We start from the raw sequence: 16,694 nt of genomic DNA, 5'->3' as shown, positions 1-16,694 counted from the left end.
ATAGCATAGCCTCTGAAGGTTTCATAGAAACAGGGGAGCTTCCGTACCTCCAGTTCGAGGAACGCCATGCTGCACTTTTCTTTAGGCCCCATGGGCTGTAAAACCGTGTGCTATATGGGGAGGTCACTGATCAAAAGTGTGAAGAACTTTAAGCTGATGCTTATCTGTACTTAGAATCATGGAATTCTGCAGTGCACGAGGAGGCCATTCGGCCCATCAAGTCTGCACTGGCTCATCTTACCGAGAATCGAGTCTGCACCGACTCATTTTAATGAGGCACTATTTCCGTAACCTCACTTATTTACCCTGCTAATCCTCCCTAAACGGTGGCACAGTGGTTAGCACTGCTGCCTCACAGCATCAGAGACTCTAATTTGATTCCCGGTTTGGGTCACTGTCTGTGTGGGTCTGCCCGTGTCTGTGTGGGTTTCCTCCACGTGCTCCAGCTTCCTCCCACAGTCCGAAAGATGTGTTGGTGAGGTCCATCAGCTGTGCTAAATTTTCCCTCCGTGTATCCGAACTGAGTGTGGCGACCAGGGGATTTTCACAGTAACTTCATTGTAGTGTTAATGTAAGCTACCTGTGACACTAATAAATAAACTTCTAAACATTTTGGGACACTAAGGGGCAACTTAGCATGCCCAAACAACCTAATTGGTACTTTTTTAAACTTGATCCTCTTTAAGGATCCTTCCCGCTCCCACTCCCACCCAGAACCCTTGTATTGTAGAAGCAGTTCTGCAATATAATCAGGCCTTTAATGTAATAACTGTTACAGTAAAGTGTAGCCACCACTGTAATGGTGGAGAGATGGCAACCAATTTCTGAACAGCAAGGTCCTACAAAAGGCAACAGGATATTGGCAGATAATCTGCTTTAGTGAGCTTTGAGGGATAAAACAACTTTTATGTTCATCTGAAAGGACAGGCAGTGCCTCGTTTTAACATCTGAAAGATGGCATTTCTACTGGCCATCGATCATATTGGGATGTCTACTCGCCTCTTCCTTTAAATCAGGCTTGTTATGGGCCGGAGGCATTTGGATTCGGCCTGTCATGTTGTTGGACTCAGATAGAACAGTACATAGAACATAGAAACCCTACAGTGCAGAAGGAGGCCATTTGGCCCATCGAGTCTGCACCGACCACAATCCCACCCAGGCCCTACCCCCACATATTTACCCACTAATCCCTCTAACCTACGCATCCCACGACACTAAGGGGCAATTTTTAACCTGGCCAATCAACCTAACCTGCACATCTTTGGACTGTGGGAGGAAACCGGAGCACCCGGAGGAAACCCACGCAGACACGAGGAGAATGTGCAAACTCCACACAGACAGTGACCCAAGCTGGGAATCGAACCCGGGACCCTGGAGCTGTGAAGCAGCAGTGCTAACCACTGTGCTACCGTGCCGCCCCATAGAACAGTACAGCACAGAACAGGCCCTTCGGCCCACGATGTTGTGCCGAGCTTTATCTGAAACCAAGATCAAGCTATCCCACTCCCTATCATCCTGGTGTGCTCCATGTGCCTATCCAATAACCGCTTAAATGTTTCTAAAGTGTCTGACTCCACTATCACTGCAGGCAGTCCATTCCACACCCCAACCACTCTCTGCGTAAAGAACCTACCTCTGATATCCGTCCTGTATCTCCCACCACGAACCCTATAGTTATGCCCCCTTGTAATAGCTCCATCCACCCGAGGAAATAGTCTTTGAACGTTCACTCTATCTATCCCCTTCATCATTTTATACACCTCTATTAAGTCTCCCCTCAGCCTCCTCCGCTCCAGAGAGAACAGCCCCAGCTCCCTCAACCTTTCCTCATAAGACCGACACTCCAAACCAGGCAGCATCCTGGTAAATCTCCTCTGCACTCTTTCCAGCGCTTCCACATCCTTCTTATAGTGAGGTGACCAGAACTGCACGCAATATTCCAAATGCGGTCTCACCAAGGTCCTGTACAGTTGCAGCATAACCCCACGGCTCTTAAACTCCAACCCCCTGTTAATAAAAGCTAACACACTATAGGCCTTCTTCACAGCTCTATCCACTTGACTGGCAACCTTTAGAGATTTGTGGATATGGACCCCAAGATCTCTCTGTTCCTCCACAGTCTTCAGAACCCTACCTTTGACCCTGTAATCCACATTTAAATTTGTCCTACCAAAATGAATCACCTCACATTTATCAGGGTTAAACTCCATTTGCCATTTTTCAGCCCAGCTTTGCATCCTATCTATGTCTCTTTGCAGCCTACAACAGCCCTCCACCTCATCTACTACTCCACCAATCTTGGTGTCATCAGCAAATTTACTGATCCACCCTTCAGCCCCCTCCTCTAAGTCATTAATAAAAATCACAAAGAGCAGAGGACCAAGCACCGATCCCTGCGGCACTCCGCTAGCAACCTGCCTCCAGTCCGAAAATTTTCCATCGACCACCACCCTCTGTCTTCGGTCAGACAGCCAGTTACCTATCCAATCGGGCAACTTTCCCTCTATCCCACACCTCCTCACTTTCATCATGAGCCGACCATGGGGGACCTTATCAAACGCCTTACTAAAATCCATGTATATGACATCAACTGCCCTACCTTCATCAACACACCTAGTTACCTCCTCAAAAAATTCTATCAAATTTGTGAGGCACGACTTGCCCTTCACGAATCCGTGCTGACTATCTCGGATTAATCCGCATCTTTCTAAATGGTCGTAAATCCCATCCCTAAGGACCCTTTCCATCAACTTACCAACCACCGAAGTAAGACTAACCGGTCTATAATTACCAGGGTCATTTCTATTCCCTTTCTTAAACAGAGGAACAACATCTCTTGCCACATTCCTTTGAAAAAAAAGTGCTGTGAGCCTAATCGACCAATGACGGGCTGGTCTCTCCATGTCTTGGCCGTTAGGCTCACAGGTACGCCCGCTCAGCAACCAACGTGGGAAGGAACCAGCCTGTGATTGGATGAGCAACATACAGTCAATTGCGGGGGAGAGGTTAGAAATATTCAGATCTGGCTGGGCCTGATGTGGGTCGGGGGGGAGGGGGGAGCCCTCAGGTGGTCTTTGCTCTGGGGAGGGATTAGAGCTGGTTTGACTGCACGAGGCTAGACCTCAGGAGAACAAAATTGCAGTGGCCTGGGGAGGGCGTGAGAGTGTGCATTATTCCCAGTCTCAGAATTCTTTCACTCTCTCACCAGCCGACATCAACATTTACACATATACCCACTCTCAGTGGGCGAGGGTGAGTGAGCCAGACACCTCCACTGGTCATTCTTATTGATTACTCTTCTCAACTTATCAAATTAATGCTGCGACGTTGCCTTACTTTCGCTCAGCATCTTTAAAAATGTTCTTAATGCCTCAACTTTTTTATTTCTAAATTCAGTTTATTGTTATGACAAATGTTATCTTTTGGAAACTAGTTAATTGGCCCCTTTAGTGAGGGAAAAATGCAAATATGGGCCTCCTGCCGGCGCGAAGAGGTTTTAAATGGTGGGAAACACCAAACATTAATAGAATCCCTACAGCGTAGAAGAGGCCATTTGGCCCATCAAATCGCACTAACAAAGTATTGGAGGAGGCGATTGCCTAGTCGTATTATCACTAGACTATTAATCCAGAAACTCAGCTAATGTTCTGGAGACCCGGTTCCAATCCCACCACAGCAGATGGTGGAATTTGAATTCAATATAAAGCAAAACCTAGAATTAAGAATCTACTGATGACTGTGAAACCATTGTCAATTGTCGGAAAACCCATCTGGTTCACTAATGTCCTTTAGGGAAGGAAATCTGCTATTCTTACCTGGTCTAGTCTATATGTAACTCCAGAACCACAGCAATGTGGTTGACTCTCAACTGCCCTCTAAAATGGCCTAGCAAGCCACTCAGTTCAAGGGCAACTCGGGATGGGTAATAAATGCTGGCCACAAGTGATGCCCATCTCCCACAAATGGAAAAATCCTAACCCAGGCCCCCTCCCACACCCTATCCCATGGCATTTGCCATGGCCAATGCCCCTAATCTACACATCTTGGGACACTAAGGCAATTTAGCATGGCCAATCCACCTAATTGGAGTGTGGGAAGAAACTGGAGCATCAGGAGAAAACCCACACAGACACAAGTTTAAAAATTTATTTATTCGTGTCACAAGTAGGCTTACATTAATATTGCAATGAAGTTACTGTGAAAATCCCCTTGATGCCACACTTGGGCGCCTGTTCGGGTACACGGAGGGAGAATTTAGCACGGCCGACGCTAACCAGCACGTCTTTCAGACTGGGGGGAAACCGGAGCACCCGGAGCAATCCCATGGAGTCACAGGGAGGATGTGCAGACTCCACGCAGACAGTGACCCAAGCTGGGAATCGAACCCGGGTCCCTGGCATTATGAGGCAGCAGTGCTAACCACTGTGCCACTATGCTGCAGATTTTGTTTGTTTTCAGGACATGGGTGATGCTGACGAGCATTTATTGTCAATTCTCGGTTGTGCTGGGGACTGGGATTGTGTGTTGTTGCCTTGCTGCTGCTGGAGTCGTGATGGTGCTCCACAATATTGTCAGGGAATTCCAAAGGCGTGTTTTAATTTGTCTGATAGGATTGCAGTATATGCCTCTCGGATTGTTTTGTGATGTGATGGTGTTCTCCTTGTTTGTGACTGGGAGATACAATCAAAAATAATGTTGGAGAGTGCTTTAGTGCTCAAGACTGCTTCATTGTGAGAGGAGTTGTAACTGAAGTTGAAGAATGGAATCCATTCTAACCTAAAGGAGGCGAGTAGCTGGAGGTGATTGACACATAAGCAAGATAAATAATACATGGCAGCTGCTACACTGGGTTACTTAAATGGCGATGCTTGAAGCAAAGGTGGAACTCATCCTCAAACGGTTAAAATGCACTTCTAGAAATGTTGATGTTTCGTAGACCTTCAGAATGTGAAGTTGTGGTGAATGATACAGATGATCAACCCAGTGTTTAGATGAAATGGGAATGGGGTGACTGGCAAGAACTGAGATGTCCTTCGTGCTCCCGCTGATGTTGAAGATCAGGTATCACTCTGAATTCACTGGGACCCGTACCGTGTAGAATGAGGTGTTGATGCTTGGCTAACACTGTCTTCGCCCTCAAACACTGGTTCATTCATCAGAAATATTGAATTTGTTTGCTCTATTTTGGTGATTCTCATAACTTTTGATACAATGCCCCAACTCTGTCACAGCCTTTATCTTGATTTGTGGCAACAATAACAGTATTGTTGTGAAAAGGAATTAAAAGATACCCTTGTAGATTTGATGCTTTTTATTGACCGTGCTGTTGGATATGGTCAGTTTGATCTATTTGCTATCCATGCACAAATAATATACTCGCCTCAAGGTTTAAAATAAAACACTTCACTTTAACTGGTCATGTGAAAAACATAGCATCCACTCAACTTTGTGTCCTGTACTTTGAAGCTTTAGGTTGTCTAAACGTTTGGCACCCAAGGTGGTAAAAATTACCATGGCAAACCAAGCTTGGTTAAATTGGAATTCATAGAATCCCTACAGTGCAGAAGGAGGCCATTTGGCCCATCAAGTCTGCACCGACCACGATCCCACCCAGGCCCTATCCCCATGCATTTACCCTAGCTAGTCCCACTGACACTAAGGGGCAATTTAACATGGCCACTCCACCTAACCTGCACATCTTTGGACTGTGGGAGGAAACCCACGCAGACATGGGGAGAACATGCTAAACTCCACACAGTCACCCGAGGCTGGAATTGAACCTGGGTCCCTGGTGCTGTGAGGCAGCAGTGCTCACCACTATGCCACCATGCTGCTCCTTGCTGGTTAAAACTTTGAGCAGTAGTGAAACTGAGTTATACCGTATCACAGTTCAATTTTTAACGTGTGAATTTCGCTGATCGCGTCTCTCTTTAACGTGAATGTTAAGTGGCGGCGTGTTTTGATTTTATTTAAATAGTTGAATAGTTGGGCTTTGGTGCTGTGAGATCTTACAAGCACATAACGAAGTCCATTTAGCCAATGAACTTCAAGCATGAGTTAACATCACAGGTCTTGAATTATTTGAAGCAATTAAAAATAAATAAATGGATCAATTTTCCAAAGACTTTCATGTTTATAATGATTTCACTTGTAAGTTTTAATTCCCGCTTTCAAATAAAATGGTAACCTGCTGATTTGAAGTACGATCCATTCAACCAACACTGTATAATTCAGCCTTTCATTTCAACGTTCAGGTATTGAATAAGGAACACAAACTTGACGGGAGAGTCATTGATCCTAAGAAAGCCCAGGCTATGAAGGGCAAGGAGCAAATCAAGAAGATCTTTGTTGGTGGTTTGGACCCTGACTGTCCAGAAGAAAAAGTGAGAGAATATTTTGGAACTTTTGGAGAGGTAAGAGATTGGTTTATTCAACAACTAGTGGGATGCATGTGTGTGAAAATCGATGTTGTGTAGTAAATATATTCAGCATTGTAGAATGAGTCTTCTTGAATCAGTCTGATATTGATTGCTTTCAGTGCATGAAGATTTTAAATGTTCAATTTTTGTTGTATTGTTTTATCCTAGTTCCACAGTGCCAACCATTCCCAACTGATTGCGGTTTCCAAATGCTGAGTTTTTGTTTAATTGGAGTTGTGTGGGTTAATTTGCATTTTAAAATGTCCATATTTCTCCATTCTAAAACTCCTGTGTTTAATGCTGATGTTTCCCCTCGCAGTACTTTAAAAGTAGGATCATTTATTTTCTGCAGGAAATTTAAATCAGAGGGCACAGTATTTGGAGTCATGTTTCCTGATTGTTGGGCTATATATTGTAATGGGAGTGTGCTCTTTATTTGGAGACATTACAGAATCTTTGGGAGCTACTTTGCTGAAGAAGTCCTGCCATTCGCAAAAAGATCTCACAAAAGGACAACAAAGTTGTTTGCCTTGAAATTTAGAAACATTACTGCACACTTGAATCGAATAATTCATTTTTTTTGCTACTTAGATTGAATCCATTGAACTCCCCATGGACACGAAGACCAATAAGAGAAGAGGATTCTGTTTCATCACATTCAAAGACGATAGCCCAGTCAAGACAATAATGGAAAAGAAATTTCACGATGTTGGAACGAGCAAGGTGTGGCACGTTTTGCAATTGCGGTGATTGTGCAGCAAGTACATATGTCATAGAATCCCTAAAGTGCAGAAAGAGGCCATTCGGCCCATCGAGCCTGCACCGACAACAGTCCCACCCAGGCCCTCTCCTTGTAACCCCACACATTTCCCTTGCTAATCCCCCTCGCGCTAAGGGGCAATTTAGCATGGCCAATCAACCTAACCTGCACATCTTTGGACTGTGGGAGGAAACCGGAGCACCCGGAGGAAACCCACGCGGAGAATGTGCAGACTCCACACAGGCAGTGACCCGAGGCTGGAATTGGACCCGGGTCCCAGGCGCTGTGAGGCAGCAGTGCTAACCACTGTGCTACCGTGCCACCCCTAAATATGACTTGACATATCATGGGTTTCTCATGTCAGGAATAAGTGAAGATCCAATGATAGTTTATATTATTCTATCCAGGTTCTCGTGTGTTTCCATACAAGTTCTGCAGTCTCTGGTGTAAGTTGACAAATTTAATTGTTGCTCTGTGTGTTTCTTCCCAAAAGGTTGAAATCAAGTTGGCCCAGCCGAAGGAAGTGTACCAGCAGCAGCAGTGGGGAGGCCGAGGTGGATTCACTGCCAGAGGAAGAGGTAGAGGAGGTATAATGTATTGCGATCTTCACAATGGAAAGCTACCCCTATTACAGCTCTGAGGTCATGACCTAGAGCTCCTGTTGTAGAGGCACAATCTTGAATCTTGGCAGTTATAACTTGGGGTTCGAATGATAGCAGTAATGTGTGCGCTCTCGCGCGCGCAAACGCGCTCACACACACACACTCTCGCTCGCGCGTGCGCGCACACTCTTGCGCATTCTCTCTCACACACACACTCTCGCGCATTTTCTCACTCTCTCTCACACACACACACACACACATGCGCTCTTGCTCGCGTGCGTGCACACCGCGCGTTCTCTCACACACATGTTCTCACTCGCGCTCTCTCACACACACCCTCTCTTTCGCACGCTTACTCACACACACGCTCTCTCTCACACACACGTGCGTTCTCTCTCAGACACTCTCGCGCTCTCTCATACACACACACCCTCTCTTGCGCGCGTGCGCTCTCTCTCTCTCGCACACACGCGCACACACACACACACACACACACACACCTGTTGAGCAGTGTGAAAGAAATTGGAGATGACGAAGTGAAAAATCCAAAAGTTTTAAATAAAGCCGTATGATCAAAACTTGAGAACTTACAAAAGCCCAGCTGAGTTTACAAAACTAAAATTTTCAAATTATTCCAACGTGTTTATTTAATAATGTAGCTTTGTGCAATTTTTCTAACATTGTGTGCATCGAGCTGAGGGGTTGTTAACTGGTCAGAAATGGACCATTTGTCCATTTAGAACTCTCCCATTCATTTATACTACACCAGCCAGAAGGGGATTCTTGGCTCCATCCTTGTTCCTTAGAAGCAAGCCATCTGACCAACTGCATGAATGTAAATTTCCCACTTTATTTTGACTACTCATTGTCCATTAGTATTTGGCTAGACAGATCAATATGGTAGAAATTGGAGCCATTGAGTACATGTTCTTAATTTTGATTCTTGTTCTCTGCTGATGCTGGCTGGGGCAGTGACCTTCATGACCATCTTTCCCTAAATAAGTGTCTGCAGATGCTCTTCCCTGTTAACTGAGAAAAAGATGCTTCTGATTGGTGTCATGTGTTGAAAAGGCTTGTATTTGAACAGTACTTCAGGTAGTCCCACATTATCTCACCTACACTTAATGGAAAGCATTTCATCCCTTCACTGCATCCCATGCACAATTATGAGATGAATGGAATAGTTTATCTGCTTTTGTTGGTAATCGAGAGGAATGTTAGCCACAACCCCCTGATCAATGTCGCAGGGTATTGCGACTCAAAACAGGCGGAAGAGCCCTCCACCCCTCTCTCCTGAAAGATGAGACTTCTGACAGTGTGGTTGTACCTCAGTACTATGTAGGAATTTCAGCTTGGACTATTTGTCAAAGTTCTGAGAAGTGCTCAATTCCTCAGTCTTCTGCCCTGTGATAAGAGTGTAAATGCCTCAGCCAAGCTTAGTGCCTTCTTCCCTTCCCCTCTGATATTCATCCATCTAACTCAGCTGTAGTTGAGATTAGAGATAAGTGGACTCTTCCAGGAAGGATGCAATGTGCTACCCAAAAAATGTAACGGTCTCCCTACAAGTCCGTAGAGACTTGCTTGACCTGGGTTCTTCCTATTGTTTTTACATGTTAATGAATATAAGAAAGCGGCAGGCCATTCGGCCCTTCAAGTCTGCTTTGCCATTCGCGTCATAGAAAAGTCGTAGAAACCCTACAGTGCAGAAAGAGGCCATTTGGCCCATCGAGTCTGCACTGACCACAATCCCACCCAGGCCCTACCCCCATATCCCTACATATTTTACCCGCTAATCCCTCTAACCTGCGCATCCCAGGACAGTAAGGGGCAATTTTAGCATGGCCAATCAACCTAACCCGCACATCTTTGGACTGTGGGAGGAAACCGGAGCACCCGGAGGAAACCCACGCAGACACGAGGAGAATGTGCAAACTCCACACACACAGTGACCCAAGCCGGGAATCGAACCCAGGCCCTTCAATTTTAGCTTCCCGCTTTCCCTTAGTCTTCAAAAATCTCTTCATTGCTATCTTGGACATGTTCCAACAAATGAGCAACCACAGTCCACTGGGATGGAGAATTCCAAAGATTCACAGCCCGTTAAGTGAAGACATTTCTCCTAATCTCAGTCCGAAATGGCTGACCCTTTATTTTGAGACTTAGCTTTATAGTCCCTTATAGCTTATAGGCATGGGAAACGTCTTTCAAACATCAAGCCTATTAAGCCCTTGTAAGAATTTTATATAAGGCCAATGTAACTTGTCAGAAGCTATAATTATGAGTGGTTTTGTTGTTTTGAATTGCTAACTATTTGTGTTTGCCATTTCTAGGACAAAGCCAGACCTGGAGTCAAAGCTACAACAGTAACTATTGGAACCCAAGTTATGGAAATTATAACTATGGCTATAACCAGAATTATGGTGGATATAGTGGCTATGACTACCCAGCATACAACTATGGCTATTATGGTTATGGACAGGGATATGGTGATTATAACAGTAAGTTTCATAGACCAGGAGTTGCTTCTCAATACTTATTGACAAAACCCAGTAAGTAGTTCCTTGGTCTGACAGTCCGCTGAGTTGCCGATGTCAACTAATCTGGAGTGGAGAGGCAAAATGGAGAGCGACTTGCTTTATTTCTCGAGCACGTGATTTGAATGACATTGGCAGACTTAACTCTGGTAGTGGGTCACAGATCAACCCACAGTAAGTATGTGGCCTCGAGAAACCTGAAAAGGGAAGATGATGGAAATACCTCCTTTTAAAAATAAAAGTGTTCAGTTTCACCCAAAACTTTGATTGGATGTCCTGATGTGGCTGATCTAGTTGTCAGTAGCTGAACCATATAGACCAGGAAAACTATGCTATGCCATTAGCTCATCTCCATTTGGACAGTGGTAGGTATTAAAGAAAGGCTTGCATTTTGATAGCACCTTACCCATTCTCGACACACCCCAGAGCTTTTTGCAGCCAAGTGTTTTTGGAGTGTAGCCACTGACGTCATCAAAAACGCGCAGCCAGTAATGTGTCACTGAGACCCACAAACAGCCGTGTTGTTCAGAGCATTGGCCGAGGGATGAATATTGGCCCGGACACGGGGGAGAACGTCCATGCTTTTTAGGATTGCCATGGGATCTTTTTCACCTGCCTGAGGCGGCAAATGGAGCTTTCGGTCTCGCCCATTAAGAGGGCACCTCTGACAGTGAAGCACTCCCTCAGTACCGCGCAATAGTCCCTGGAGTCCCACATCCTGACTCAGTGGTGAGAGAGCTACCACTGAGCCAAGCTTATACTGGAATTGGCTGCAAACTCCCCAGGAGAGTCCAAGAGAGCATGTCACCCAGGCTTTTCACCTCTGGTTTGCTATCTGACAGTCCCTTTGTTAGACATTACATGAGAACAGGACCAGGATTGGCTATGATGTCTCACGCTGTCAAATAGCTTACCTCGGCCATGTGAGCTAAGCCCTGGTAGCAGACGTCCACCGGTGCCTGTGCAACCGTAAAGCAACGAGGAGTTAATGCCTCTCGGAGATGGGAGTAAGAAATTGTTCTTTAGTTTTTTTGTGTCCTCGCTTTTGAGTATCTAACTTCTGCTAACTCCCTGCTGTGCCCCTGGAAGGTTTACAGCATTCCAGGAATCATCTCTCTCGTGAATCGGCCCCGTCATGCTTGCCCTGCTGTCCCAGTGAAATTCTGGGATCTCCTTAATAATCCTGTCCCTCAATCCCCCAAAATAACTTTAGGAAGTGATCTTTGGTTTGTCAGAAAATGATTACATCAAACGTGGGCCACAGTGGAAACCAACTATAGTGATTGATCACCCACCTAACATTGGTCACTCACTGAGCATGGCTGAAATGAGGTTTAAAGGGTTAAAGTTAAACCTTGGGTACATGTTTAACTTCCAGGGGTGTTTATTTAAAAGCAATGTACTTTTAGCCTGAGAAGGCATCTTGTGTGGTGCCCTTGGAGAGTAGTACACCACAGACCTGCACAGCTACAGCTCCGTTCCAGCTGCCAGCATACCATATTAAACGACAAAAAGATAAGAGACCACGAGAGCGTTATTTGGAAAAATATCTATAAACTAAATTCAAATGAAATGGAGGTGCCTGCTGTTAGCACTGCTCTGCTGTTCGAATTGGTTAGAGCAGTGCTGTGAACAGGCAGATCCATTTCCATTTGAATTGAACTCGTAGGCAGTCTCAGCATTCAGAACAAAGGAATCTTTCTTCCTTCCCTGCATACGCCTCGACAGAAAGTACGCAGGTTTAATCTAAATAGAGTCGGCAAACTGGATTTGATCCTGAGATCACAGGAAGAGGATTCCTCGTTACAGCCTTTCAATTGGCACGAAAGTGGTCTGTACTTTCAAAAAAATGATCTTACTGCCCAGATAAAGTTTGAGCCTTATTCCACACACCTTGACGAGGAGGTTTGGAGATTGGAGTTGCATTCCATCCAAGCCATGCCCAAAGCACACTCTGGTTCTGAGATGTAGTTATCCCTGTTGACGTAGGCAAACGCGGCAGTCAGTTCATGCACAAGGTCCTAGAACAGCATTGGGATTAACAGCCACTCTGTTTTTGGTGGTGGCTTGAGGGACGGATGTTGCCCAGAGCTCCCTGCTCCTCTGAATAGTATTTAAGTTTTTTAACAACACCAGGTTAAAGTCCAACAGGTTTATTTGGTAGCAAATACCATTAGGTATTTGCTACCAAATAAACCTGTTGGACTTTAACCTGGTGTTGTTAAAACTCTTAATGTGTTCACCCCAGTCCAACGCCGGCATCTCCACACCTCTGAATAGTGGCATGGAATCTTCTCTACCCATCAGAGTAGGCAGATTTAGGCCTCTGCTTACCATCTCATTTGGAAGATGGCACCTCTGATTGCTGAACCCTGCAGCCTAGATTGTGTGTTCGGGTCCGCGAGAGGGCTTAGGACTGAAGAGGTACGAGTGCTGCTGAACAAGACAAACTGACACTTCTGAACAAAGGTGTTGGGTGAACAGAAGTTTAGTTCAAAAGGTAGTCAACAGCTTGAGAGTTGACAAATCCTTTTCTTCAACTAATTTTACTTTCAGGTCAACCAGGCACCTATGGTAAAGCTCCTAGGAGAGGAGGAGGAGGAAGTGGCCAAACTCAGTATAGGCCTTACTAGATGCCTTGGGCCTTTCTGAAGCTCTCCATGAACAAGGTAAAAGCCTATGTTTCACAGGTATTTAAGGAAAAGATGCACAATTGTAATTGAAAAGCTAGTTCAATGCTACTTGGTTTCAAAATGGTTAAAATTGCCCTTGCTCTTTCTGAAACACCAAAACTTTATATCAATATTTTTTTTTAAATTCCTCAAATTTATCCGAAGCCTTTACTGTTCCACTGACCACTGAAAATAATCATTTGGATCTCTTGTGGAAACTCTACTCAAGTGATTGATTTGATATTATTTCTTCTTGTTTTATATCCTTACTGTTTGCCATGCAAAAATAATGGTCCCATTGGTTTGCTGGAGTGAGGAGAGTGATCTTTATTTTGGTTTTAATACATTTCTGGCAACTTTTGTTTGAGTGGCAGAGCAAAGTTCAACTCTAGTTTGCTAAAAGCCTGAATCCACCCCCCCCTCCCCCTTATTTTTGAATCATTTAATTCTGATATTATGGCCATGTTCTTGGATTTTATTTTTAAGAATAGGATTAATCTGCTTTTTGATCCTTCTAATTTCACATGGGTAAAAGTGACATTTCTAAATGTACCTGGGGCAGTGGAGAAGTTTTGAATGGATCCTAGCCAAGCTTATGAAGGAGGAGAAACATAGAAACCCTACAGTGCAGAAGGAGGCCATTTGGCCCATCGAGTCTGCACCGACCACAATCCCACCCAGGCCCTACCCCCACATATTTTTTACCCGCTAATCCCTCTAACCTACGCATCCCAGGACTCTAAGGGACAATTTTTAACCTGGCCAATCAACCTAACCCGCACATCTTTGGACTGTGGGAGGAAACCGGAGCACCCGGAGGAAACCCACGCAGACACGAGGAGAATGTGCAAACTCCACACAGAGAGGAAGGAGAGAGGAGGACTGTTACCTTAGTCTGAGTCATTGAACTGCAGACTCTTGGTGATGCACAATAAATTGATAGCCTGCTTCATTTTTAATTGTTTGTTGGCTGTGGAGCATAAAGCTCCTTGACCACGAGCATCTTGTAGGGATGGAAAGAACTCCAGCGTGCAAATAAAAGTTAAATTGTGGATTTCTGAAGTGGGACATAGAAAATAGAATCAGGAGGAGGCTATTTGGCCCTTCGAGCCTGCTCTGCCATTCATTATGATCATGGCTGATCAAACAATTCAATAGCCCCCCCCCCCCCCCCCCCCCCCAATATCCTTTAAACACTTTGCCCCAAGAGTTACGTCCAGCTCCTTGAAAACATACATGTATTGACCTTAACAATTTTCTGTGGTAGCAAATTCCACAGGCTCGCTCCTCTCTGGGTGAAGAAATTTCTCCTCATCTCAGTCCTAAAAGGTTTACCCCATATCCTTAGACTGTGACCCCTGGTTCTGGACACATCCCACAATTGGGACACATCCTTCCTGCATCTGCCCTGTCGAGTCCTGTTAGAATGTTATAGGTTTCTATGAGCTTCCTCCCCTCTTGCTTCTGAACTCCAGCGAATATAATCCTCACCAACTCAACCTCTCCTCGTACATCAATGATTGTGTCATTAGTGAGAAGAGCACCCAGAGCTTTGGGCAAACTGAATTGGTATCTGTTGTCTTAACTATTTGCCTCCAGATTGGACTAGCTCTTTAATCTGTGTTTAGTAATCTAGATTCATAAATCAATTATATATTTTGATGCAATTATAGTCCATTTATTGTAAGTATTAAATATGGGTATAACATTTTTTACTCTCCCATTTAACTTTTTCTTTTGAAGTTTTACATAAATATATACAGCAGTATATAGTGTAAGGATAACCTAGTCCTGTTTGAACACTTAATGAGTAAAAGATCTCAGGTAATGTACCATAATGGGTTTTAAGAATATCAGAGCAACAGCCTGATAAGAATTCTACCAGTCTAATTCTGACTTGTACCGTTATGTTTGTACCTGCCAGTGGGAGCTTCATTGCAGGCCATGTCACCATGACCACACGATTCGCACAAGCCTGCACATTGTGGACAGAATTCGAGATGCCCTTTGGTATGGTCTCTTCCAACCTTCTGTCTCACCATAAAGATTAAAGACAGTTTAAAAAAAAAACTCTAATTATACACTCTCATTCACGCAGACATTGTTTTTCCTTTTTTTAAAAATAAAAATTATGTAGTGATATTTTCTTTACAGGCTCAAGTTAAGTGGTAATAATAGCCATGACCTCCTGTTCCTTCAATGGATAAAGCCGTTCTTACACATTATGCTTTCTATTAATAGTGTGTAATTTGATAATGTACTACCAATTGCTAAATAATGCTTGCTTTTTTCTTTCTATAGCTCAGTAGTGATGAGTGACTCATGTCTGTAATGTTAATGGACTTGTATATTACAGCATCTGCAGTGTGTGAAATATAGTTTATGTATTGTAAATGCAGTTGGCTTAACAACTTGAAGGCTGGGCCCAAGAGCATGGAGGACTTGGATAATTCCTTGAAGATACTACCAATCAACCAAAAACATAGTTTTTTGCTCCCTAAAATCTGCGAATCAAACATTGACAAATAGAATAAACATGTCTCGGCCAGCCCAGTACTTCACACGGGTTAGTGTGTGCTCTTTTATTTAAATCAGAAACTTGAGGTAAAAGCTTAACCCTGCCGTGTTGTCCCTTCTGTTTTCCAGGCGGCAACAGACTATTATAACAAGAGGGAATAGACATCTTTTGAAATCCTTTGAGAAGAGAAGAAACCTGTCACAGATTTTGTTTTGCATTATGGGCAATGTTGGATCTGGTGGACTTCTATGCGTTTCCTTTGTAATTTTTAAAATGCAAGTAATATTTGACTGTGACATTTTTTTTGTAAAGGGGACAAAGTTCTTGTGTGAAGTTTTTAAACTAATATAATGTACCACCATTTAGTTTTACTGCTGGTGAGCACATCGTGGATCAGTGTGGCAGATGTAAGGGGAAAAATGTATTTTTTTTTGTTGTACGAGCTCTGTGAAATATTTCCATTTGTAACTCCTCCTGCGTGATTAAATAAAAACGTTTGTACATGTTCATTGCATCTGTTTCGTTTTAACACTCCTGTCCTCCATGCTGTCATCGCAGCATCTTTTTAAAAAATTCATTTGTGGGACATGGGTGTCGCTGGCCTAGCCAGCATTTATTGCCCATCTCTAGTTGCCCTTGAACTGAGTGACTTGCTTGGTCATTTCAGAGGGCAGTTGAGAGTCAACCACATTGCTTTGGCTCTGAAGTCACATGTAGGCCAGACTGGGTAAGGACGGCAGATTTCCCTCCCTAAAGGACGTTGGTGAATCTACTGTGTGTGGGATATAGCTTAAATATATTTAACGGCATTGAGGATATTTTCACAGCCGGGTAGCACAGTGGTCAGCACTGCTGCTTCACAGCTCCAGGGACCTGGGTTCGATTCCCAGCTTGGGTCACTGTGGAGTTTGCACATTCTCCTCGTGTCTGCGTGGGCTTCCTCCGGGGGCTCCGGTTTCCTCCCACAGTCCAAAGATGTGCAGGTTAGGTTGATTGGCTATGCTTAAAAAAAATTGCCCTTAGTGTCCTGAGATGTGTAGGTTAGAGGGATTAGTGAGTAAATATGTAGGGGTATGGGGGTAGAGCCTGGGTGAGATTGTGGTCGGTGCAGACACGATGGGCCGAATGGCCTCTTTCTGCACTGTAGCGTTTCTATGGGTGACTTATTTAGGGTATGATGGGTTTACTG

At 44.3% G+C, this 16,694-nt stretch overlaps 1 protein-coding gene across 6 annotated transcripts in view; it reads left to right on the top strand.

Annotated features, from left to right (window-relative positions):
- The window catches only part of LOC144480227 (heterogeneous nuclear ribonucleoprotein D-like), a 33,667-nt gene extending 17,655 nt beyond the window's left edge, over nucleotides 1-16,012 (top strand). Inside the window, exons 3-9 of one of the 6 annotated variants that reach the window (XR_013495630.1) lie at nucleotides 6,255-6,413; nucleotides 7,011-7,142; nucleotides 7,673-7,766; nucleotides 10,112-10,279; nucleotides 12,872-12,984; nucleotides 14,912-14,997; nucleotides 15,634-16,012. Coding sequence is in view for 4 of the 6 variants with exons in the window: in XM_078199477.1 (XP_078055603.1) it covers nucleotides 6,255-6,413; nucleotides 7,011-7,142; nucleotides 7,673-7,766; nucleotides 10,112-10,279; nucleotides 12,872-12,948 (630 nt within the window). In the remaining 2 variants the exon portion in view is untranslated. The remainder of the gene's footprint in view (nucleotides 1-6,254; nucleotides 6,414-7,010; nucleotides 7,143-7,672; nucleotides 7,767-10,111; nucleotides 10,280-12,871; nucleotides 12,985-14,911; nucleotides 14,998-15,633) is intronic. The other 5 variants (XR_013495631.1, XM_078199478.1, XM_078199477.1 and 2 more) reach the window with 5 other exon arrangements.
- Nucleotides 16,013-16,694: the final 682 nt, after the last annotated feature.

This window comes from Mustelus asterias, chromosome 28 (assembly GCF_964213995.1).
Source record: "Mustelus asterias chromosome 28, sMusAst1.hap1.1, whole genome shotgun sequence".
NCBI classification, from domain to species: domain Eukaryota; kingdom Metazoa; phylum Chordata; class Chondrichthyes; order Carcharhiniformes; family Triakidae; genus Mustelus; species Mustelus asterias.
This window is presented reverse-complemented; position numbering and strand designations above follow the sequence as displayed.